The 25,190-nt window shown below is 46.5% G+C and overlaps 1 protein-coding gene across 2 annotated transcripts in view; it reads left to right on the top strand.

The window, feature by feature from the left end:
- Positions 1-25,190, top strand: part of ITGA5 (integrin subunit alpha 5) — a 263,376-nt gene that overhangs the window by 202,892 nt on the left and 35,294 nt on the right. For both annotated transcript variants that reach the window (XM_029595141.1, XM_029595140.1), the window contains 7 exons: positions 6,221-6,412; positions 8,194-8,239; positions 8,783-8,890; positions 21,696-21,751; positions 22,042-22,196; positions 24,080-24,217; positions 24,752-24,819. In XM_029595141.1, coding sequence (XP_029451001.1) covers positions 6,221-6,412; positions 8,194-8,239; positions 8,783-8,890; positions 21,696-21,751; positions 22,042-22,196; positions 24,080-24,217; positions 24,752-24,819 — 763 coding nt within the window. The remainder of the gene's footprint in view (positions 1-6,220; positions 6,413-8,193; positions 8,240-8,782; positions 8,891-21,695; positions 21,752-22,041; positions 22,197-24,079; positions 24,218-24,751; positions 24,820-25,190) is intronic.

Raw genomic sequence — 25,190 nt, forward strand, 5'->3', positions numbered from 1 at the left:
CTTCTATAACTGTACAGATCGCCGGCCGGCGTCTGTCCCAGCGGGTTGATCAGCCCAGACCGGGCTAGACCCCGATCCGGCTCGAGGGTCCTCCCACGTGGAGACCTTCCGGGGGGGGGGGTCGCCATCTTGCTCGCGTGGTCGCCGGCGCCATTTTCCCCCCTTGATCGCCGTACTGTCTGCCTAACTGAGCCATGCGCACAGTGGCGAGCCAGGCGCATAACGTACTTATGTGTACAGCGGCGCGCGCATAGGAGCCGGGCGCACAAGAATGCCGGGCACATAGCGACATTCTCAACAGCACCGGGTGCACAAGTTCGGCTGTGTGCACAGCGGCGTGCGCACATACTGGCCTACACGCACACCCTTGACGCACCCGGAGTGCATATCTAAGCCTCCCGGTGCGCGCATATAAATGCACAGACCGGGTTTGAACGCCCCTACGCGCACAAACCATGGCACCACCGGCCAAGAAAGCCAAAGCATAAGCCCTTTGCCCAGACTGCCACATAAGAGCTGCGCAGCATGAAGAGGCTACTGCCCTGTGCCTATAGTGCGAGTGGCTCTGGGAGAACCAGGGCAAGGTCACCCCCAGCCAGTACAGGAATATGGATCCACCGATAGTACCCCAGACCCTCTCTATCCCCAGCTCGGCCCTCCAGAAAGGGCCCTCAGGGAATGCCACTGGGTTCAATATAGACCCAGGAACCTTTTCCTGGGTGGAATTCTTTAAAGGTCTGCAAACCTTTGTCCAGGCGCAATTGGCGCCACCAGCGACACAGCCACAGCCTCCACCAGAGGACCCAAACCTCCCAGGCCCTTCTCGGCCTCCCCTGGTCAAAAGCCTAACCTTAGGGGACACGGACACCTCTGAGAAAGACCAAGACTCCCTGGAGGAAGGGGAAATCCCTCCAGGAATGGAACCATACCGAACCATGATGTGTTTTTTTTCCAAAGACGAGCTACCAGACCTCGTGTCCCTGAGCCTGAAGGAGCTGGACATCCCAGGCACAAGCGCCACAGTGGAGCCAAAGACAAACCCTCTTCTGGTCGGGCTCAGTCAGGCCTCATGCCATTTCCCATTGCTGCAAGTCGTACAACAACTGATCGACCTGGAATGGAATGCTCCGGAGGCCAGTTTCAAGGGAGGACAGGCCCTAGAAGCCCTATACCCACTGGAACCCTCAGCCAAAGAACTCCTGGTGTTTCCCAAAGTGGACGCCATGTCTGCGCTGTCGCAAAGCGCACCAGCATTGCAGTCGAAGGAGGAGCAGCACTCAAGGATGCCCAAGACAGACATCAGGAATCCATCCTTAAACAGTCATTTGATGCAGCAGCTATGTCACTGCAGATTGCTGCCTGCTGTGCTGTGGTGACACACGCATGCTTGTCAATGGCCAGGAACACCACCACCCCCGTCGAAACATTAGAACCAGCAATATCCTTCCTCACAGATGTGACTTCCGACCTGGTGCACACCTCAGCCAGGAGCGTCTCATCCATTGTGGCAGCCAGAAGGCAACTCTGGCTCCGAAGCTGGTCAGCCGACTCGACCTCCAAGACGAAACTCACAAGAATGCCTTTTAAAGGAATCCTCCTGTTCAGAAGCGAACTGGAGAAGTTAGCCGACAAATGGGGCGAATCTCCAGTACCTCAGTTACCGAAGGACAAGAACAAAAGAAGCCAACACCCCTCTCACCAAACATCCAAGGGCAGAGGATCACAGCATTTTAGACCGTATAAGAATACATACCAAGCACCTCGCCCCGCAGGCAGGGGCCAGTCCTTTCGGAACAAACACAACAAGAGGGGAGCCGGCTCAGGTTCAGGCCCCAGCCACACCCCACAATGAGAATCAACAGACCCATCCTCAGGAAGAGGCCATAGGGGGCAGGCTTACCCTATTCTACCAAAGATGAGTTGAGATAACGTCTGACAAGTGGGTCCTAACCATCATTCGAGAGGGATACTTTCTGGACTTCCACAGCATCCCTCCAGAAAAATTTGTGAAATCTCCTTGCCACTCCCCCTCCAAGAGGACAGCAGTGGAAACCACACTGACCAAATTGCTTGCCTTAAAGGCTATAACACCAGTACCCACGCACCAACAAAATACTGGGCACTATTCCATCTATTTTATTGTCACCAAGAAAGAGGGAACGTATCTGTCCATCCTGGACCTCAAGTCGGTCAACCGCTACCTGAGGGTATCACACTTCCGCATGGAAACCCTACGCTCGGTCATAAGGGCAGTACAGCCGGGAGAATTTCTGACCTCCCTGGATCTGTCAGAAGCGTACCTGCACATCCCGGTCCATCACTATCATCAGCGCTTCCTACGCTTCACAATCCTGGATCATCACTATCCGTTCCGAGTGCTACCCTTCGGGCTAGCGCCAGCCCCGCAGATGTTCACCAAAATCGTGGTTGTAGTGGCAGTGACACTGAGGAATAAAAGAATCCTCGTACACCCATATCTGGACGATTGGCTGATCAGGGTAAAATCTCCAGAGGAAAGTCATCTCCTCCATAACTTTATCTTGGTATCCCCCCCCCCCCCCCCCAATGTATGAACATTCGTCAAGTAACATAATTAATTAATTACAATTGCTACAGACCCTTTGACTCCCTTATATACCTGATCGTTATCATATAAGTTGACATTATAAATGGTTATATAAATGCCGTGTTGCCTGTATTATCAGTTAAATTGTTGAACTGTAAAGCGATTGCTAAGTTATTGTTACATGTAAACCGAGGTGATGTGCTTCACGTGCCCCGGTATATAAAAATCTTTAAATAAATAAAAATAAATAAAGAATCTACTGGAGAAACTGATGGGTCGTCAACACAACCAAGAGCTGTCTGCGGCCCTCCCAATCTCTGGAATACCTGGGATTCCAGTTTGACAAGGAGAAGGAAATTGATGGACCAGTTGAGAAAACTGTTGAATGGTGCTCGCCCCACAGTATGGGACTACCTCAAGTCCTCGGACTCATGACATCAACCCTAGAAGCCGTACCATGGGCAATGACCCACATGCAACCACTACAATGTTCCCTACTGTCACGATGGAACCTGATGTCCCAGTAATTACATCATCCGCCTCCAGTTGCCGGCAAAGGTACGGATACAGCTCCTATGGTGGCTACACGAAGACCATCTGAGCAAGGGAGTAAGGCTATCTCCACCGACCTGGGTCTTGCTCACCATGGATGCAAGCCTATGAGGGTGGGGAGCCCACTGTCAGGAACTGATGGCCATGGGGCAATGGGACAAGGAAGAGTCGGGATGAAACATCAACCGACTGGAAGCCCAGGCAGTCGGACTAGCCTGCCTACGATTCAGTCACAGACTCCGAGGAAAAGCTGTCAGTCATGTCGGACAATGCCACACCAGTGGCCTACATCAACCACCAGGGAGGAACCAGAAGCCAACAGGTGTCCCTGGAAATAGACCCCATAATGATGTCGGCGGAAGCAAACCTGCAAGGGATCTCTGCCGCCCACATCGCGGGAAAAGACAACATTACTGCGGATTACCTCAGCAGAGAAAGTCTAGACCCAGGGGAATGGAGGCTGTCAACCACAGCCTTCCAGTTGATATTAGACTGCTGGGGAACCCCAGCCATGGATCTTCTGGCAACCCGGTCCAACGCCCAAGTTCCCAACTTCTTCAGTCGCAGACGAGACCCTCAATCCCAGGGGATCGATGCCCTCGTCCAAACCTGGCCACAGGAAGATCCTGCTGTACGCCTTTCCTCCATGGCCACTACTGGGTGGGATCATCCGCAAGATAGAATACCACAGGGGCTAGTACTCCTAGTAGCCCCGGACTGGCCAAGAAGGCCGATGTATTTAGGCATGCGAAGACTTCTGGCGGTGAACCTCCTGTGCCTACCTTGACTCAAGGACCTGCTCCAGCAAGCACCGATCCTCCACGAAGATCCAACTCTATTCTCTCTTACGGTCTGGACATTGAGAGGACTCTCCTGAAAAAGAGCGGATACTCGAGGGCAGTAATTGATACCTTGCTCCGAGCATGCAAGATTTCCACATCTTTAACTTTAAATACGAATATGGAGAATATTCAAAGCCTGGTGTGAAGACCGCGACATCCTTCTGCGGACAGTCAAAATTCCCATGATCCTGGAATTCCTGCAGGACGGCCTGAAGAAGGGGTTGTCTCTCAACTCCATCAAGGTTCAACTGGCCTCGCTGGCTTGCTTCAGAGCCAAAGTGGACGGCATAAGCCTATCTTCCCATCCAGACGTCTCCCGCTTCCTGAGAGGGGTCAAGCAAAACCGACCACCACTAAAGTGGCCTGTACCCCTATGGAATCTCAATCTAGTACTAGACTTCCTAGCGGGAACCTCCTTCAGACTTACACCCGGTCTGTCCCTAAGGCTCCTGACCTTGAAGACTGCATTCCTAGTGGCAATATGTTCAGCCCATCGCATCTTCGAACTTCAAGCACTATCCTGTCGGGAACCGTTCCTCAGACTCACACCAGGATCCATACAGCTATGCACTGTCCCCTCCTTCCTTCCAAAGGTGGTTTCTCATTTCCATCTAAACCAAACCATCTCGCTGCTATCTCCAGATGAGCATAAGGACTCGGAAGACTCATGCCGCCTACGCCATCTAGTCCGCTACCTGGAAAGATCGAAATCCGTACGAAAGATGGACCACCTATTCGACCTTCACAGCGGGAAGAAACAAGGGGAAGCAGCCTCGCAGGCAACCATAGCCCACTGGATCAAAGAAATAATCAAGGCGGCCTATGTAGAGGCAGGCAAACCTCCATCTCTACAAGTCCAGGCCCATTCTGCAAGGGCCCAGGCACTGTCCTGGGCAGAAACAAGATGCTGTCACCCGCCGAGATCTGTCGGGCGGTGACATGGTCCTCCATTCACACCTTCTCGAGGTTCTACTGCCTGGATGTTCAGGCCAGGGAGGACACAGCATTCGCAAGGGCCACGGGCAGCCTCCCACCTGGTTCGGGAGTAGCTTTTACACATCCCATTGTTCCTGAGTCCATCTGCTACACGTTAGGAAATGGAGAAATTTCGTTTTCCTTGGTGTAGACAGATGGACTCAGTATCCCGCCCACGGCTGCCTCATCATACGGAAACCTCGGGTGACAACCCCCAAGAACAAGACAAGCATGGGTAAGCCAGACTTACCCCTAAAGACACCCATAGTTACCGGGTGTCTGCGTTTCTCGGTTGACTACACTGGCGGTCTCCAGCTACAATTCACGTCAGCTAGTTTAAGTTAATCAAGTTATCCAAACACACATATATCCACTATTGCTTTTCGAGGAGAATACTGAAAAGCAGAGCTTCCTGCACGGGTATATGTAGTGCTGACGTCAGATTGAAATCTGACTCTGTCTCCAGCTGCTATCAGAAGCACACTATACCCATTGGTCCTGAGTCCATCTGTCTACACTAAGGAAAATGAAATTATCAGGTAAGTAATTTCTCCTTTCTTGACCATAGTTCGGGGGTCAGTTTGGTTGGGAGTTCCGACTTGTTCCCCAGCTCTTTTAGAGGAAGAAATCTTGTGGTTGGGAGTTACACATCTTGACTTGGGTACAGGTCAGTACTGAAGAATTGCAGGTGGCACTGTCTGTTATGTAGCGGTGCCTCAAAGTTTTGTTTTTTTTGTTCTCTACCTCCATCAGCTGGTAGGGATGCATAAACCCACTCGTCTGGACTGATCTGTGGTATTCCAGGAACGAAAATTAGCAGTTAAGTACCAATTTTCCTTTTTGTTTCATATTCTTTTTAAACTAGTCTAGTTGTTGGTTTTTTTTTTGTTTTTTTTTTAATATTAATGCGTTTCATTTATCAGTTTAATATTGTGCATTGACTTGGGCATTAATGTGATCAGTCAAGTAAAAAGTATCCAAAATCAATTCTAGCTAGTGCTATTGCTCGCTGGCGCCTTTCCCCTTTGTCCTGATCACAGTCCATAGTAATCTGTGTATTGTCTGTGCATAGCTTGTGATTTGAGCGAAGCTTGGGTAGCCAGGCTAGCTTCAAGTAAAAGAGGGTAAGTCCCAGTTTTGCTCGTTTGCGGTAGATTGCAGGCGTTGCAATCTGAGTCATTGTTACCTCTGACTTGCTTGGTGTCCTGAGGACAAGATTTCTCCCCCCCCCCCCCCCCCCCCACTTCCTAAAAGTCCCTGATGTGTTTTGGTCTCTTCCTTACAGACGTTGCGATCGGAGCACCGTTTGGAGGAGAACACCAGCAGGGCCTGGTGTACATTTACAATGGACAAGCACAGGGGCTGAGTTTCAGGCCTTCCCAGGTCCTTCAGGGCCACTGGGGCCCCAGCCAGTCCCCAGCATTCTTTGGCTTTGCCACTCGAGGGGCCAAGGACCTGGATGGAAATGGATATCCTGGTGAGTACGTGGAGGGGAGGGGGTGCCCAGTGGCAAGCTTGTGATATGTCTGACTGGGGAAGAGTGTGTGTGTGTGTGGGGGGGGGGGGGGGGGCGGGGGAGGATGGGCTTGTATTTGCAGCTACCCTGAAGCTGGCCCACAAAGCTTTTCAGAACTTTAATGTAGCATTTCAGCAGCTTGATCTGGACTCTGTATTGAGGATGGGAGAAAGTGGCCTAGTGGTTAGAAAGAGCCAATGGCCTAAGAATCAGGGAAGCCAGGATTCACATCCTGCTTCTCCACTGACACTCCTTGTGACCTTGGGCAAGACACTTTTATCTCCCTTCGCCTCTGATACCCACTTAGATGGCAAGCTCTTTGAGGCATGAAGTTATGGTATCACATTGTACAGCACTGCATATTAGGGATGTGAATCGTGTGCCCGATCGTCTTAACGATCAAAATCGTCTGGCAGGAGAAGAAAATCGTGTTTGGCACGATTTTTTAGTAAAAAAAAATCTGTTTTTTCCGATTAGTGCGCGCTAACAGGAGTTAGCGCGCACTAACAGAAAACAATACAATTTGACACTTTTCAGGTCAGTTAAGGTCAGTTTAGGAATGAATATGTATTCCTATTGGCTGCCTTCTTATTTATTCATGTTACCAAGGTTCCCACTGACAATATGTGGGGGATGGGCAATGGAAACGGTTGGTAGCTTGACAAAAAAAGTAATGTGATCAGTCAATGTGACTAGAACTTGTGCCCTAACCCTGATACCAGGGGTGTTGTGATCTTCCTGCACACAGTGCCCTAACCCTGACACCAGGGGTGTTGTGATCTTCCTGCACACAGTGCCATATCCCTGATACCTGGAGTGTTGTGATCTTCCTGCAAGTAGTGCCCTATCCCTGATACCGGGGGTGTTGTGATCTTCCTTCACTCAGTGCCCTAACCCTGATACTGGGAGTGTTGTGATCTTCCTGCACTCAGTGCCCTAACCCTGATACCAGGGGTGTTGTGATCTTCCTGCACTCGGTGCCCTTTCCCTGATACCAGGGGTGTTGTGATCTTCCTTCACTCAGTGCCATATCCCTGATACTGGGAGTGTTGTGATCTTCCTGCACACAGTGCCCTATCCCTGATACCAGGGGTGTTGTGATCTTCCTGCACTCAGTGCCCTATCCCTGATACCGGGGGTGTTGTGATCTTCCTGCACGCAGTGCCCTATCCCTGATACCGGGGGTGTTGTGATCTTCCTGCACGCAGTGCCCTATCCCTGATACCGGGATGTGTGCAGGAAGATCACAACACCCCCGGTTAGTGCGTACTAACCCGATTAACGATTTTTTAACGATAAATCGGGGGAATTCCTATTGTATCGTGTTCTTTAACGATTTATGACGATTTTAAAATTATCGGACGATAATTTTAATCGTTGAAAAACGATTCACATCCCTACTGCACATTGTATGTCCAGTAGTGTTATAAAAATAAGTTTTATTATTATGATGTGCAGCCCCTGGATGTAGTGATTCAAGGAGCAAATAACTTGGGGTTTTTTTTTTTTGTTTGTTTTGCTGTTTCAAGCTGGCACATAGCCAGCAAAGTACTTCCACCCATGGTGCTATTCATCTTGCTATATAAGGATGACTTCACTTGCCATGCAGTTACCCATTAATGGTTCTTGCTGGTCTTTACCTGCTGAGATGACCTGTAGTGCTGTGACATGTTTGTGAATAGTGTGCTCTGCTCTATGCTTACATATCACTGGGTAACTGCGTGTACACTTGACTTTTGCAGATCTGATAGTGGGAGCATTTGGAGTAGATAAAGCCATTGTGTACAGGTAGGTGCAACTTTGGTGACAATATTCAACAAATATAGTCCCCCCCCCTTAAATTAAACAGGAGTAGAAAACATAGCAGTGAGAGTAAGGAGAGCTTATGGGTTTTGATCCCAGCTCTGCTACTGACTGTGTGCAGTATCTCTGCTTACTAACAGCAATTGGTACAAACAATAATACTGTTCCTTTTCCCATCTGTCATTCCGCTAGTACCTGCACAGAATGGGTAAGCTCTAAGCTGGAAAGTTAAATAGGACTAAAAGTTAGAAAAAAAGCTTCCTTGTCCTCCGTAGGACAGATGCAATGGGGCATTAAGGCCCACAGATGGCCAAGGGCAGGCAGGACAGTGATTTCTGTTGCAGGGAATGTGAACAGCATAGGTTGGAGGTTGGTAGGGGTGCAGTATTTCCCTCCACTGCAACATCCTTGAGCTCCCCACTTGCTGCCCTGTGACCATCTCTGCTGCACTGCAGGAAATGACGCTAGGTACTCCATTGTTCACTGCAATGATTCTTGTCTGCAACTGTTCTCTTTGGGAACCTACAGGGGCCGCCCTATCATCTACGCCAGTGCTTCCCTGACCATCTTTCCTACCATGTTTAACCCAGAAGAGAAGACCTGCACCATAGAGGGCACCACGACACAAGTGCCATGGTAGGTACCCTAAGAGTATGCCCACTAAGGTGATGCAGGGGGGTGGAAATAGCAGGCATCCCAGCTGTGGAGCAACTGTAGGAGGCCCGGCCACAGGATGACTTCAGAGGGTAGCTTATCTGTGCATAAGATGGAATGAGGGTAATGCAGGCTCTCCTGCTTCTCTATATGTAACCCTGGTGTATGATGGACAGTGGGAGGTACGGCACCAGGGCATTTTGTAGGGAAGGAGGCTGAGGATCTCAGGTGTCATGAGGGCGAAAATGGACTTGAGATCCTGGTGGTGAGAAGACATTTCTAACCCAAATGCTGGAGCTGCAGTGGAGAGGTAGCTGCGTCCCAAGGACTCGAGCAGTTGGGAGTCTGTGTAGCCCCCTGTGGCAGGTTGGGCATTTCCTTTGATATTGTGGCCAAGGGCAAATTCTGTGGCATTGGGTGTGGCATTGTGAGAAACTGGGAGCCCTGTTTACAGCGAATGGGGGTGGGGGTGGGGAGGTTGAGAGCCTGCATGAGCTGAAAGGAAAAGGGGAGGTAATGCTCGGATCTGTGTAGACTGGAGCAGGTTCCATCCAGAATTGCCAACAAGATAATAGAAACCCCAGATGCTAGAAGTGAGGATATTTAAATGGGTGGGATGCAGAGCCTGTCACGACACAAACAGCAGAAGAGAGAGCTTACAGACTGCCATTACCTGAAGCCCGGAGGATGGCCAGTGTAATGCCAGTTTTTAACCAGGACTGCAGGGGTAATCCAGGAAGCTATAGACCAGTAAACCAGATGTTGATGCCTAGCAGAAATAATAGAAGCTATTCTTAAGAACAGAATTACAGATAAGCATGGCTTAATGGGGAAGAGGCCATGTAGATTCAGCAAGGGAAGTCTTACCCTACCAATCTATTAGAATTTTTTGAAGGTGTAAATAAGCATAATGATGAGAGAGCTGGTCAAAATTGTGTATCTAGATTTTCAGAAGGCATTTATCAAAATCCCTCAAAAAAGACTCTCTTCTGGAAAAGGAAGCAATGAGTGAAGTGATCAAATGGGCAGATCATGCAAAATTATTCAAAGTTATTAAAGCAGCAGCACATTCTGCAGAATTGCTGAAGGACTTTGTGAGACTGGGGAACAGGCATCTAAGTGGGAGATGAAATTTAATGTGGGCAAGTGCAAAGTGTTGCTCATAAGGAAAAATAATCCTAACTACAGGTGCACAGTGCTGGGTTCCTTATTAAGAGCCACAACCCAGGAAAAAGATCTTTGGGGTCATTGTGGACAAATGTAGAAGTCCTTTGCTTCATGTGTGGTGGTGGTGGTGGTGGTGGTGGTGTTGATCAACAAAACAGATAGATTGTTAGGATTTATTAGGAAAGGAATGGAGAATAAAACTAGGATTTCCTAGCATGTAGCCAGATGGACTCTGGACCAATGGATTATGCTCCCCTGCCAGCAAATGGAGACGGAGTCAGATTCTAAGCTGACGTCACCCTACAAACACCCCTGCAGTGACCTCAGCCCTTCCGTATTCTCAGTCTCCAGTAGATGGTGGACATGCCTATCCCTCTGGGGATTGCTGTATTTTTTGGAAAGAGAAATTCTACTTTTAAATTGAAGGGACATTGATCCCCGCACTCCTGCGGTGATGCCTAAAGGTCCCTCCCCAAATTGAGAATTCCTGAAGCGATTTCAGAGATCCCTCAGAGATGTGCCTTGATCCGGTAGCCAGTGACAGGTGCGGACTTTGCTGCTGAAGCAGCTGAAAGACAGCGGGTGCAGGAAGCAGAGTATGGCAGGGTCTGCCAAAGCCCTCTCCCCCCGCAGCCAGAGACTGTCTCTGTACTCAGCCAGTAAGTGCTGAACCCAGTTACATTAAAAAAAAAAAAAAAAGAGAGGAGAAGATTTACCTCCCGATTTTAGAGTCTCTTGGAGGGGTTTAGTAAGACTTCCTCCGGTCTCCTTGCTCAGCTTGCCGTACTGACGTCATTCCTGATCCCATTGAGGTAAGAGAAAGTGGACTTCAGAGTGGGTTGAGCAGCTCCCAGTGGGCTAGGCCCCACTTTGGGCTTGGCTGCGGAAACACCATCTTATTTATTTGAAATTGTTATATACTGCACGAAAAAGGCAGGTATCTGCCAGTCTAGGCGGTTTACAATATTACATTCATAAAATCAGGACAAACAACATTTAAATGCACTTTGAGTACTTCAGGTGCGATAAGTATATCTAGTTAGTTTAGCTGAAGTTACTGGATGTTGAACGCTTTATTAAACAGGTAAGTTTTCTTGCACTTGTCTTTGTACATGCTGTATTGCCCTCTTAGTACGTTGGTACACACAGTGCGTCGTCGGCTCTGCATATGCGCCACGTGCATACATACGCGCACAACTTCTAAGCACAGAACCAGGAACAGCCAGGAGCATGGACTGTGCGTGTGCCTCGCCACACCCCGCCTAGGTGTGCAAAATCTGTGTACATAGAAATTTGTAAATGCAAGTTGATAACAGTTACCGCCGCCAATGGCGCTGGCAGCCAGGAAACAGAAGCACCATTCTCTCTGTGCTGCTTGTCATATTAGGGCTGCACAGTCTGATCTGGATTCCAACTTGTCAGCACTGTGAGGAAGCCCAAGGAGAGTTGGCCTCTCTAGACTTTGCTAAGCCTGGCTCCTCCCATTCAGAGGATGGGTCAGCCACAGCCTTTACTGCAGGAAGTACCCCGGATCTGAGTTCTCCCTTGACTAGGTCATTCATAGAAGAGGGAAATTCAGTGGCTTCTACCCCAGTACCTCCTGAGCTAGGCATGGACCCGGCTGCCTTTTGTTGGGTGGAATTTTTCCAGGGTCTACAAGCCTTTGTACAGGCACAGTTTACTACCTCACTTGCCCCTGTCTGGGTGGAACCTCAGCCGGTAAGCCCCCCCTATCACAGTCTTATTGGTAGACCTTGAAGCATGCCTCGCCTTACAAAAGCATCCCTGGTAGAGACCCAGATGGCTTGGACGAAGAGGACGAACCTGACCCCTTGGAAGAAGGGGACATTCCCCCCTGGGTAGAAACCCTGTCGAACCATGTTGTGATTTTTTTTTCATAGAGACAAATTACCGACATTGGTTTCCCAGACCCTGAAGACAGTGAGAGTCCCTGGATCCAATTCTGTGACGGAACCAAAGAAGTATCCCATTTTGATCTCCCTACGGAAAGCCTCTTGCTACTTTCCAGTACTGGAAGCCATCCAGGAGTTGATTGACGTGGAATGGGATGCTCCAGAAGCAAGTCCTAAAGAGGGATGAGCGTTAGAAGCTCTATACCCACTGGATCCAGATGTGAGAGAATGTTTGCGTTTCCCTAAAGTGGATGCGCTGGTCTGTGCATTCTCTAAGCGATAAACTATCCCACTGGAGGGAGGGGTGGACTTAATGGATGAACACGATAGACTGATGGAGTCCATCCTTAAACAAGCCTTTGATGCAGTAGCAATGAATGACCTTATGGTTTATTGTTTTTATATACCGTCACGTCGTCATAGCCTTCACAACGGTTCACAATGATAATACAATAAGGAAATACAATAAAACATTCAATAAATTGTAATAGCTAAAATATTTAAAAAGAGAACATACATATGGAATTTAGCTGTTAAAATACAATTAAAACTAAAGAAAACTTGTTACTTTAATATTCCTAAAAAGTAGTAACTAAAAACATCTAGAACATAAACTACCATATCAATACAAAAGCTGAATAATAATAAAAGAGAATTAGGCCAATACAATCGCCTGCTACTCACTTTCTTTATAAGCACATTGAAAAAGCCATGTTTTTAATTCTGCCTTAAATTTCTTCTTATCTACCATTAATCTCAAATACGGTGGTAGTGTATTCCATAATTTCGCCCCTGCTATTGACATTGCATGTTCCCTCACTTGACTTAGTCGAGCTGATCTGATCGTTGGAATTGATAAAAGACCTTTGTTTGCTGATCTCAGATTTTTCTGTGAAACATACAACCTTATGGAAAAATTTAGCCATTCAGTTCTTTCGCCATGGATTATGTTGTGAATTATACACATGCTGTTTTATGTTGTATCCGATAATTTATCGGAAGCCAATGTAAAGAGACCAGAACTGGAGTAATATGATCACAATGTTTTTTGCCCATCAGGACTCTGGCGGCAGAATTCTGTAAGACCTGAAGCGGTCTAATTGTGGATAGTGGCAATCCTAGAAATAGAGTATTGCAGTAATCTAGGTTTGCAAATATGAGCGATTGGAGAACGGTTCTATAGTCATATTGTTCTAAGAGCGGCTTTAATCTTCTCAAGGTTAATAATTTGAAATATCTGTCTTTCAATTTGGTGGCAATGTGTTTTCTCAGATTCAATTCTGTATCTATAATTACTCTAAGGTCTCATGCAAAAAAGTTATTTTTACATCTTTATCAAAAATCAAATTGGGAATGGAATTGTAACTGCATTTTCTTTCTAGTAGAATTATTTCAGTTTTATCCATATTTAGAATCAGCTTCAAATGCTGTAATAACTGCTTTATGGCAGAGATGTAAACCTTGATAATCTTAAAAATGTGTTCAATTGACTCTTCAATGGGCATCAGAAATTGTGTGTCGACAGCGTAAATATAAAATTTTAAGCCTAAACTGTCAAGGAAATGACAGGTAAAACATAAATATTAAAAAGAGTAGCTGACAAGGTAGATCCCTGAGGTACTCCCATCAGTATTGGAATTTTATCTGAGAGAGAATTATTAATTTTGACTTGAAAGGATCGATTATTAAGGAACAAAGTGAACCACTTCAAGGTTAAGCCTGAAATTCCTATTTCTCTTAGACGATTGATTAAAATTTCAGGATCAACAGTATCGCATGCAGCAGACAAATCTAAAAGAATTTAAAAAATAACTTTTCCCTGTATCAAAACCCCTTAAAACTGGATCAGTTAATGCAATTGTGTCTCAGTACTAAAATTCTTTCTAAAACCAAACTGATTTGGGAATAATGTTATTTGACTCCTAAAAAAAAAAAAAAAAAAAAAATTGTCAAGTTGTTTTTGGATGACTTTTTCTAAAATTTTTGCTATAAAAGACTAATTTGATACAGGTCTAAAATTATACAATTGTGTGGAATCCAAGTTGTTTGTTTTGTTCATTTTTTTTAATAGGTTTAATAATTGCATTTTTTAAAACATCGGGAAAAAAGCCTTCACATAAAGAAAGGTTAACTATTTCAGCAATGGCAGGCACAATTGTATCTGCAATTATTTTGAGGGCAGTAACTGGAATAGAATCGATAGGATGTTTGGCTGGGTTTAATTTTTTTTATTAGGGTTACAATTTCCAGTACGGATATTGCATCAAAGCTGCTCCAATTTATGCCTATTTTAGAGGGGATTTTAACTTCATGTTTGGCAGTAACCTTAACATTGGAGTTAAGAATGTCAATTTTTTTTTTTTTTTTTTTTTTTAAGAATAATGCAATTTCATTGCATTTATCTTCTGGTAGACCGTTTTCTTTCTCATCTTGGTTTTTTGTCAAATTGTTCACAATTGAGAATAGTACTCTAGGATTATATAGGAATTTCTCAGTTTTTTTCATATAAAATTCTTTTTTTGCTCCTTCAATTTCTTTTTTATATTGATTTAAAGCTAATCGATTGCTGCTTGTTGTGCCCTGGTAGCTCATTCGTGCCTACTCCTCTAAGAGGTGGATGTCTTGGGTGATGAATTCCAGAGCAGTTAAGGAACCCGCCACTGCCATTTTAGCGGATGTGGGCTCTGATATAGTCCGTACTTTGGCCAGACGAGTGGTCTCAGTGGTAGCGGCCAGAAGACAGCTACGGCTGCGGAATTGGTCAGCAGACGCAACCTCCAAGACCAATCTTACAAAGATGCCCTTTAAAGGATCTCTCCTTTTCGAAAGCAAGTTGGAAAAGCTGGCCAATAAATGGGGTGAATCTCCAGTCCCCGAGCTTCTGGAAGATAAGAGGAAGCAGTTACAGCACCCCTCACCTGTGAGGGGCCGATCCAGGGGCTCCCAATGTTTTTGCCACTACAGGAACTCGACATTTCAAAGGTCTTGGCCCTTTGGAAGGTCTCAGTCCTTTCATAGTCTACAGCCCAAGAGAGGGGCAAGCTTGGGTTCAGGTTTGTCCTGAACCCCCCAATGAAATTTTGCCAACCCACCCTCGGAATGAGGAGATAGGGGGTTGACTGTCCCTCTTCTACCAGTGGTGGGTCGAGATCACTTCAGACAAATGAGTACTGAAAGTCATATGAGAAGGATATGTGCTGGAATTTTACAGCACTCCTTGGAATGTATTCATGATGCCTCCTTGCCATTCCCAGCACAGGAAGCAGGCAATGGAGATTACTATTTTAAGGCTCCTCAGGATGAGGGCTTTAATCCCAGGAAAGTACAGGGCGTTATTCCATCTATTTCATCATACCCAATAAGGAAGATTCCTTTCACCCCATCCTGGATCTTTATAGGGTCAACAGACACCTACAAGTGAATCATTTCCAAATGGAAACATTATGCTCCATGATAATGGCCGTACAATCGGGAGAATTAAGCCTACCTACATATTCCAATCCATCAAGAACACAGTTTACTATCCTTTGCGGTACTGGGTCGCCATTATCAGTTCAGGACATTGCCCTTTGGCATAGCCACCGCACCCAGAACATGTTCCAAGATTATGGTGGTCGTAGCTGCAGCATTGAGAAAAGTGGGAATTCTGGTGCACCCGTACTTGGACAACTGGTTGATGCGGGCCATATCAGTGGAAGAGTCTCCAGGTGACCAATAGGGTAACCTCCTTGCTTCAAGAACTCTGTTGGGTTGTAAACCTGGGCAACAGCAGTCTCGAGCCTTCCCAGTCCTTGGAATATCTGGGAGTCCAGTTCGATACCAAGCAGATTAAGATCTTCCATCTGTCCACGCGGTTAAGGAAGTTGATGTCCCAGGTGCGTCAGTTGATAACTCCACATCGTCGAGCGTATGAAGCTCATCTCCAAGTTCTCTGTTTGGCAGCAATCCTGGAAGTCGTGCCAACGGCAAGGGCAAACGTGCAACCACTTCAACGCTTGCTGCTGTCACGTTGAAACCCGCAGTCTCAAGACTATTCGATTTGCCTCCAGGTGCCGATGGGCATGTGTTCTCGGCTCCAGTGATAGCTGCAGGAAGCTTATCTGAGCAGGGCTGTGCCCCTGTCCTTACCGAACTGGCTGGTCCTCACAACAGACCCATGTCCGGCCCAGGGACGTTGGACCGAAGTTCCAGAGGGCCTCTTCATCAACTGCTGGGAAGCCTGGGCAGTCAGATTAGTGTGTCTACAATTCAGCCACAGACTCCAGGGTTGAGCGGTCCACGTGATGTCAGACAACACAGCAATGGTAGCCTACATCAATCACCAGGGTGGAACCAAGAAGCCAGCAAGTGTCACAGGATTTAAACCTCCTTATGGAATGGGCGGAAATACATGTACAGATGATCTCAGCCTCCCCCATCGCAGGAAAAGACATCAGAGCAGACTTTCTAAGCAGGGAGAGTCTGGATCCAGGAGAGTGGGTGTTGTCAGACTAAGCCTTTCAACTGATAGTAGATTGCTAGGGCCGCCCATCCATCAACCTGCTGGCCGCATCTCACAGTGCAAAGGTCTCTGTTTCTTCAGTCGCAGAAAAGATCCGTGGTCCCTGGGAATCAAAGCTTTCATTCAGACCTGGCCGGAAGATTTGCTATACGCTTTCCCTCCGTGGCCCCTGGTCGGCAGGGTCATTCGCAGAATGGAGCACCACAGGTGATTAGTCCTACTAGTAGCCCCAGATTGGCCCAGGCGTCCGTGGTATGCAGTCTTGCGGAGACTCCTGGTGGAGACACACCCCCCCCCCCCTGTGCCTCCCACTGCACAGGGACCTGCTACATCAGGGGCCGGTCCTTCACGAGGATCCGACTCGATTCTATCTTATGGTCTGGCCCTTGAGAGGGCTCGCCTGATGAAGCAAGGATATTCTGTGGTGGTAATTGCCACCTTACTCCATGCTTGGAAGTTCTCCACGTCCCTAGTGTATGTGCGGGTCTGGAGAGTATTAGAGGCCTGGTGTGAGGAACGTGGTGTCCTCCCCTCTGGTGGTCAAAATCCCACTAATTTTGGAATTTTTACAGGATGGCCTGAATAAAGTTTTGGCCATTAACTCCTTGAAAGGTGCAGGTAGTGGCTCTCTCCTGTTGTAGGAGCGAGCTGAACGGAACCCCCTGTTGATTCATCTGAATGTGTGGCCTGTTTCCGAAAGGGATGAACCAACTTCGGCCACCTCTACAATGGCTGGTTCCCTTGTGGAATCTTAATCTAGTACTGGGATTTTTGGCAGAGCCCCCTTTTGACAGCTGCGCTGTCTTTCCTTGCGTTTATTAACCTTGAAGACTGTGTTCCTGATGGCTATATGCTCGGCACGTCGCATCTCTGAACTGCAGGCATTGTTGTGTTGGGAACCGTTCCTCTGAATATCCTTCTTGCCTAAGATAGTTTTGGAGTTTCATTTGAATCTGTCTATTTCGTTGCCATCCTTGGATTAGCACAAGGATGCGGAGGAATACCGTTTCCTCCGTCATTTGAATATTAGTAGAATTTTGGTGCAGTATCTGGAAGTTTCAGAACTGGTCCGGAAGACAGACCGCCTGTTTTGTCTTTCATGGTGGAAGGAAGCAGGGCGAACCAGCTTCGCAGGCTGCCATAGCTTGCTGGATTAAGGAGGTGGTCACAGGAGACTGTAGAGGCAGGAAAACCATTACCTTCTCAGGTTAAAGGTCGTTTCACTAGAGCTCAGGTGGTATCATGGGCAGAAGTTAGACTGCTGTCTCCCGTTGACATCTGCTGAGCAGCATCATGGTTCTCCTTGCACACCTTCTCCAGGTTCTATCGCCTGGACGTTCAGGCCCAGAAGGATGCAGTCTTTGCAAGGGTGGTGTTAAGCAGACCGCAGCGGCCTCCCGCCCCGATTGGGAGTAGCTTTTGTGCATCCCATTGGTCTTGAGTCCATCTGGCTACACACTAGGAAATGGAGAAATTACTTACCTGATAATTTCGCTTTCCTTAGTGTAGACAGAAAGACTCAGCATCCTGCCCTCAGCTGCCCAAGAACTATGCCAAGAATTTGCCATGGCATGGATATTGATTCCAAGGGATTACGGGTAAACAGTCATCCAGTCCCTAGATCAGGGCATCTATATTCCTACTGGGGTTCAGTGTTTGAGTGGATGAGTACAATTATGGTTATCCACTTTTAATCATATTTTTATGTTTCAAATTTTATTATTAAAATTTTGCAAAAAAAATTAGACAATTAACGAAAAAGTATGCAAAGCTTTGGTGTAGGCTTTCCAGTGCCTGCCTAGTACAAACTGTATAAACTCTCCCCGAGAGAACCCCCTCCCCACATTCCCTGTGCACATCTCTACAAAATTAATCCACGCTAGGGAGAACTTTATAATCATTAAGAATTAGGCTTCTGGCCTGAGGTGATAATGCCTGTAACAAGTATCCCATATGAGAAGAGTTCATCTACTTTTCAGTAAATTCAACTTTTCCATATATTTCTCATTAACACACATAGTGTGTATCTGATTCTTCAATTGGGTTATAGGAGGATTCTCCCCCGGCCAACATTGCAAATAGCTCATTTAGCCAGTAACAACACTTTTTGAATCCAAAGACTGACATACTTGCGGCCTATCGCTATCCCTGTCAAACTATCGGAGCCACTGTGGCCCGCAAAGGTAAAAGAAACCCTGTGACGGTTTGTAGATATTGGACAAGATTGCGTCAAAAGGCCTGAATCTTGGAACATGACCAAAACTGGTGCCCCAAAGTTCCAGGTGCCGCTGTACATTTAATACATATGTCAGAGGGAGCAATCCCTAAACGGTACGCCATCTGCTGGGGATAGTAATAGATCATTAAAAACTTATATTGTACTTCACGGAGAGTGATATTGGTGGTAAGGGATTTAAGCCTCCCAAAATATTTCTCATGTTGGATAGTAGAGAATCCCAATTCCAATTCAGAGTACAATTTATACAAAAGGAGCCCAAATTCCAATTTTAGTTTCAATTTACTTAAGGTGGCATAAAAAAATGAAACCGAATGATGGGAGGGATCGTCTATCTCAGAGAGAATCATTCTCTTAATCATATTTTTAATCAAGTTTTTTCACTAGTAGGTCCACAGTGGCGCTTGAAGAGAATACTGAAGGGCTGAGGTCACTGCAGAGCTGTATGTAGGGGACGTCAGCTTTGAAATCTGACTTGTCTTCATCTGCTGGCAGGGGAGCATAACACACTGGTCCTGAGTCCATCAGTCTACACTAAGGAAAATGAAATTATCAGGTTAGTAATTTCTCCAATATCCATAATGCCTAACATAAGAAATGCCTTTGTATTGATCCATAGTGCAACAGCACCTTCAGTATTGTGTGCAGTTCTGGTCACCCCAGCTCAAAAAAAAAGATAAAATGGAACTAGAAAAGGTGCAGAGAAAGACAAGAGAAATGATGAAGGGGCTGGAACAGCTGCCTTATGAGAGAATTGAAGTTTAGTGCATAAGAGATACCATGCTGGGTCAAGACTGAGGTCCATCAAGCCCAGCATCCTGGCCCTGATAGTGACCAGTCCAGGCCACAAGTACCCAACACATCCCAAAAAGTAGATCTATTTCATATGACTTCCAGGGATAGTAATGGCTTTCTCTCCCTGGCTGATAATGTTTTATGGACTTTCTCCAGGAACCTATTGAAGCCTCTTGAAATCCTGCCACGTCTTCTGGCAACAGCTTGAAAAAGTACTTTCTGCAAGTTTTGTTTTAAATCTGCTGATACTTTCATTGAGTGTTCCCTGGTTTTGTTATTTGAAGTGGTAAATAACTGCCCTTTGTTTACCTGTTCTACCCTACTCCTGATTTTATAAGCTTCCATCATGTCTCCTCTCCGCTTTCATTTCCAAGCTGAAGAGCTCTAGCCTGCACAGACTCTCATCATAGGAGAACCATTCTATCCCCTTTATCATTTTTGTTAGCCTCCTGCACCTTTTCTCATTCTGCGGTTGACCAGCACTGCATACAATACACAAGATGCAGTCATAAATGGATCGGTAGAGGCAATATTGATATTTTCCCCCTTTTTTTTTCCCATTCATCCATATTGGATGATTCCTAAGATTCTATTTGCTTTTTTGATTGTTGCCCCACACTGACCTGAAGCTTTCAATGTATTGTCCATAAGGACTCCAAGGTCCTTTTCCTGACTGGTGACTCCTAATACAAAAACCAACATTGTGTGCCTGTGTTTGGGGTTGTTTTTCCACATTAAATTTCACCTACCATTTAGATGCCCAGTCTTCTAGCCTTGCAAGTACCTTCTGCAGTTCCTTACAATTTGCTGCCGTTTTAACAAGTTAAAATAATTTTGTCACCTGCAAATTTGATCACCTCACTCATCCTCTTTTCCAGATCATTTAGGAACATGTTAAACAGCACAGGTCCCAGCTCCAAGCCCTGTGGCACTCCACCAACGACCTTTCTCCATTTGGAAAACTGACCATTTAGTACTACTCTTTCCGGCCTTTTGACCAGTTCACAATCCACAATAGGACACTGCATCCTATCCCATGACTTTGTAATTTCCCGAGGAGTCTGTCATGGGGGACTCTGTCAAATGCCTTCTGAAAATCCAAATACACTAAATCAGCCAGCTCACCTTTATCTGTATGTTTGTTTATACTTTCAAAACAAGACCTCCCATTGCTAAAACTATGTTGACTCTTCTCCATTAAGCCAAGTCTATCTATATGGCCAGTGATTTTGTTTTTAAGAATGGCTTCTAACTCTGCAGTCTATAGTTTCCTGTATCACCCCTGAAACCTTTAAAAAATAAAAAAGAAATTGGTATCACATTGGCCACCCTCTAGTCTTCAGGTATTAATGCTATTTTAAATGATAGGTTACGGATTATCAGTAACAGGCTTACAATTTCATGTCTGAGTTCTTTCAGTACTCTGGGGTGAATAAAATCCAGTTCTGATTTGTTACTCTTTGTTTTGCCAGTTTGACCTATTACATCCATAGTCCCAGAACGTTGTTTTAGTTGCTCAGAATCCTCCCCATCAATCAGTGTTTCAGGTGCAGGAATGTTCCCAACATCTTCCTCAGTAAAGACCAAGGCAAAGAATTCATCACCATTTTTCTGCTGTGTCCTTGCCTTCCCTCAGCACTCAGTTTTAATTCTCAGTCATCTAATTGCCCAAATGGCTCCCTCACATGCTTTTTGCTTCGAATGCACTTGAAATCATGAGTGGGTGAAACAGGTAAATAGGGAGCGGTTGTTTACCCTTTTGAAACTAGGGGACAGTCCATGAAACTACCAAGTACAGATTTAAAACAAATGCGAGAGAGTATCTTTTCACTCTGTGCACAGTCAAGCTGTGGAATCTGTTGCCAGAGGATGTGATCGAGGCACTTAGCACAGCAGGGCGAGATTTTGATTATTTCTGGAAGAAAAAGTCCATAAAAGATTATTAGCCGGGTTAGACTTAGGAAAGCCAGCGCTTATCCCTGGGAGTGATCAACTCCTTGGGATCTTCAAGGTACTTCCTAGTGACCCTGGATTAGCCACGGACAGAGACAGGATGCTAGGCTCGGTAAACCCCTAGGCCTCACCCAGCATGGTGTTTCTTATGTTCTTGTCCTTTCACTGTGGATCACGGGCCTCTTGGTCGATGCTCACCGGTTAATTCTCTTCCTTTCCCAGCGTCAACTTGAATTTCTGCTTGAACGCCTCTGGGAAGCACGTGCCTGACAGCATTGGTAAGTAATGTAGAGTGATGACTTCAGGCTGGCAACTCCTTTGCCTGCCCTCCATGTTCCTTCAGAACGTCTGCCTTGGCCTTTGGAGTATATTTTAAAAGTACTAGAAGGCCAAACTTCTTTCTTTTCAGAAACACTCTGACTTTTCAGTGTTAGCTGGCTGGGTCAAAATATGCAAATTTTAAAAGTGGTGAATCTGCATGCCATGAGCGCTGTGTGCTGTGCCTCTGCCCTGCCGGCTGCAAGATGGGCGATGTGCCGACCCCCTTATCTGTGCCTTATGTTTCCAGGTTTTAATGTGGACCTGCAGCTGGACCGCACAAAGCAGAAAGGGGCCGTGAAGCGAGCCCTGTTCCTGAAATCCCGCCAGCCGCATCTGATGCAGACCATCCACATTCGAAATGGTGTGCTGGAGGAGTGCAGGGACATGAAGATCTACCTCCGGGTAATGCAGTGCGCCCAGGATCTCCCCGGGCCTCTGTGCATTGGGGGGGTTAGGAGATGCCGGCATGGAAAGCATGGTCAGGAGTCTGCATCCGCTCCCCACGTTAGCCATTCGCACCAGTGCAGAAACTGCTGAAGTTCCCTAAACCGTTTTATCTGTAAGGGGGCCAGCAGGATATGGTGGAGTTGGTATACCAAAAGAGAGATTAGTCTGTGGACTAGACAACGTGATGACGTGTTCCTTATGCCATTAGGGAGCAATTTTCAAAGGTTTTTATGGGGGTAAACACCTTTGTACCTTTGTACCTGCATAAATGTGCTTTTTGAAAATTGCCATCTCCCCATCCTCACTGTGTATAGAAGCATGGGCACGGTTTCATGATGGGCGTACTTCCGACCTACGAGGAAAAGGAGTTGGGGGTTAGACTGAGGGAGGAAAAGTCCGTGCATGCCAGTATCATGTTTCCCTTTGACAATGAGTTTAGGAAGGCTGAAGGTTTCCTGGTAGGCTCTGTTAGTGTGTTTTTTCTCTTATCATAAAAGTTTGGGGGGGAATCATCCAGTGCAAGATGCTATCTTATACCATAAGAGAACATGCCACTTAGGGGAGTTGGAAAGCTCATACGACCTTTTAAAATGTGATATTCTGTGTTATGAGTAAAATTGTTGGCTATAAGGATCCTTTGCTGTGCTGCCTTGGAACTATTTCATTCCCTTATAACAGAGCGTGCTGTACACAGGATAAGAAAGCCAGGAATGTGAAAGCATTCCAGCTGTGCCCTCTCATCCTGGTCAGAAGGCCTGGCACATGTATTTTTATATAAGACCTGCCAAGCAGAGATGCGAGGAGGCGAGAGCTCCTCTTCAGCACAGGAGAGTCTGGGATTGTACTGTCAACACAGGGCAAGGGAAAGCAGCCCACTGGGGTCATAGTGATGCAACAAGCATTGCCAAAGCAGGACGATTAAACTTCATGCTTTTATAGAAGAAAAGGCCCAGAAGGGTTGGATGTAACAAAATGTGAGGCTCTCCTGTGCTGGTGAGGAAAATCTTGTTTGTCAGCATCTTTGCTTGGCAGATCTCATAATCAACTTTTTTTTTTTTTTTTTTAAAGCATGAGTTTTAATCCTCCTGCTTTGACAGTGGTGGTTATCGTTGTTTCCTCAGCGGGGTCCAGTAGCAAGGTGTTAGCCTCCCCGTATTGCATAGTTCTTAAGCTTATCCATAATGCCAAGACAGGACTATTCTCTGCTCATAGCTTAGACCTTATGCTTGTATCTTAGACAGACAAACCTGAGAGACAATATTGTGGTTTGATTTGAAAACCCCCACTACTACTACCGATGGTCAGTTGTCAGTAAACCTGAATGGCAGACATCCTTATGGAAGTCGTGTAGTAGCCAAGTAGCCATCTCTATTACATGTTAGACTTATCCTGTCCTGGCCCTTCCCCTCCCCCCCCCCCCCCCCATACCGCCTTTCCACAATGTATGTATGGACCTGTAGTCCTGATTTACCTCTGAATAACCCAGTACTGCACTTCTGTGAAAGCAACAGGATAAAGCCAAGACTGTCCTTTGTTGCCGTAAAGCTAGATGTCATCCAAGCAAGAGCCTGCCAGAATAGTTTTATTTATTTATTATTTTAAAGGTTTTTAATATACCGCGGTATGGTCAGGAGCTAGCCATCTAGGCAGTTAAATATATCCTGGAAACAATAGATGTAATAAAAACTCATTCTCGTTATCCTGGAAACTTGAGCCCCGCCGTTGGACTGCTAGCACTGGAGTTGGTCATCCACTGTATCCTCGTTTTTCCCCTCATTTTTCCCCTCGTTTTTTTCTCCTCACTCTTCCCCTCCCCCCTATGCCTCTCCACATCTTAGGATGAATCGGAGTTCCGGGACAAGCTTTCTGCCATATACGTCAGCCTGAACTTCACCCTGGACCCCCGTGCCCCAGCTGATGCCCACGGCCTGCAGCCTGTCCTCAACTACCTGACCAAGAATTACATCGAGCAAAAGGTAGGAAGAAAATCTTGCCTTTGTAGGAAGCTGTGCTAGCCAGGGCTGATGGGGAAGGTGAGGCAGTCATTTTGAGAGCATTAAGAGAGGGTCGTCTCATCTTCCTAGCTGGAAGCAGCATCTCTTCAGCAGAAAATCTGTCACTTCTTCTGTGAAGGTGAAGGGGGGGATCATGTCCTGTGGTATCTTTTGGTTTGCTCTTATATTCCTTCCTGCATTATAGGCAAGCCAGTTCCTTGGGCTGAGAAGTCGGGGATAAGGCTTTGAGACCTGCAATCACTGCAGGATTTTGGTTGTCTCTCTTTGATCTGCTTTATAAGAGCTGAAAATGGAAAGCCACTCACTTTGTCACTGGATTGACTCAGCAGCTTTCAAGTTGTTTGTTTTTTTGTTTAGTGTTTTATACATTATTGTAAACCACTGCTGCTTTACAGAAGCTTATAGGAGGGAGGAGGGGGAAGGGTGGGGTGAGGAAAGAAATGGGAATGTGTTTAACGGATGTTGGGCTTGTCCTCTCTCCATGGCGCGCTCTAGGCCCAGATACAGCTGGACTGCGGGGAGGATAACATCTGCGTGCCAGACCTCAAACTCGCCGTCTATGGGTAAGGGCCACAGCGCCGGAGCTCAGCGTGTAAAGTGGCACCGTGACAGGCACCTGACTGCGCGGGTTGCCAAGAAGTATCCACAGGCAATGTGCAGGTGCTTTTATGGAGAGCAGCCTACAGATTGCTACGGAAACTGGCCCAAGTGTGCACTGTTCAGTCTGTTGCAAGCTGTGTGAGCCTGCTCCCTATTTATCAGTCACCTGCCTTCTGCCCTTCTGTACCCTGTGGAAGTTTACAGGGAGGGGTACATTCCTCAGCTCTTGCCATTGCCCCTCTAGTGGGTTGGTTTTTTTTTTTGAGTCCTGTATGCATGGATTCCCCATTTCTGCATTCGCTTTACAGAATATCCAGAATCCCTTAGGTTCCTG

This window comes from Rhinatrema bivittatum, chromosome 3 (genome assembly GCF_901001135.1).
Source record: "Rhinatrema bivittatum chromosome 3, aRhiBiv1.1, whole genome shotgun sequence".
NCBI lineage: Eukaryota > Metazoa > Chordata > Amphibia > Gymnophiona > Rhinatrematidae > Rhinatrema > Rhinatrema bivittatum.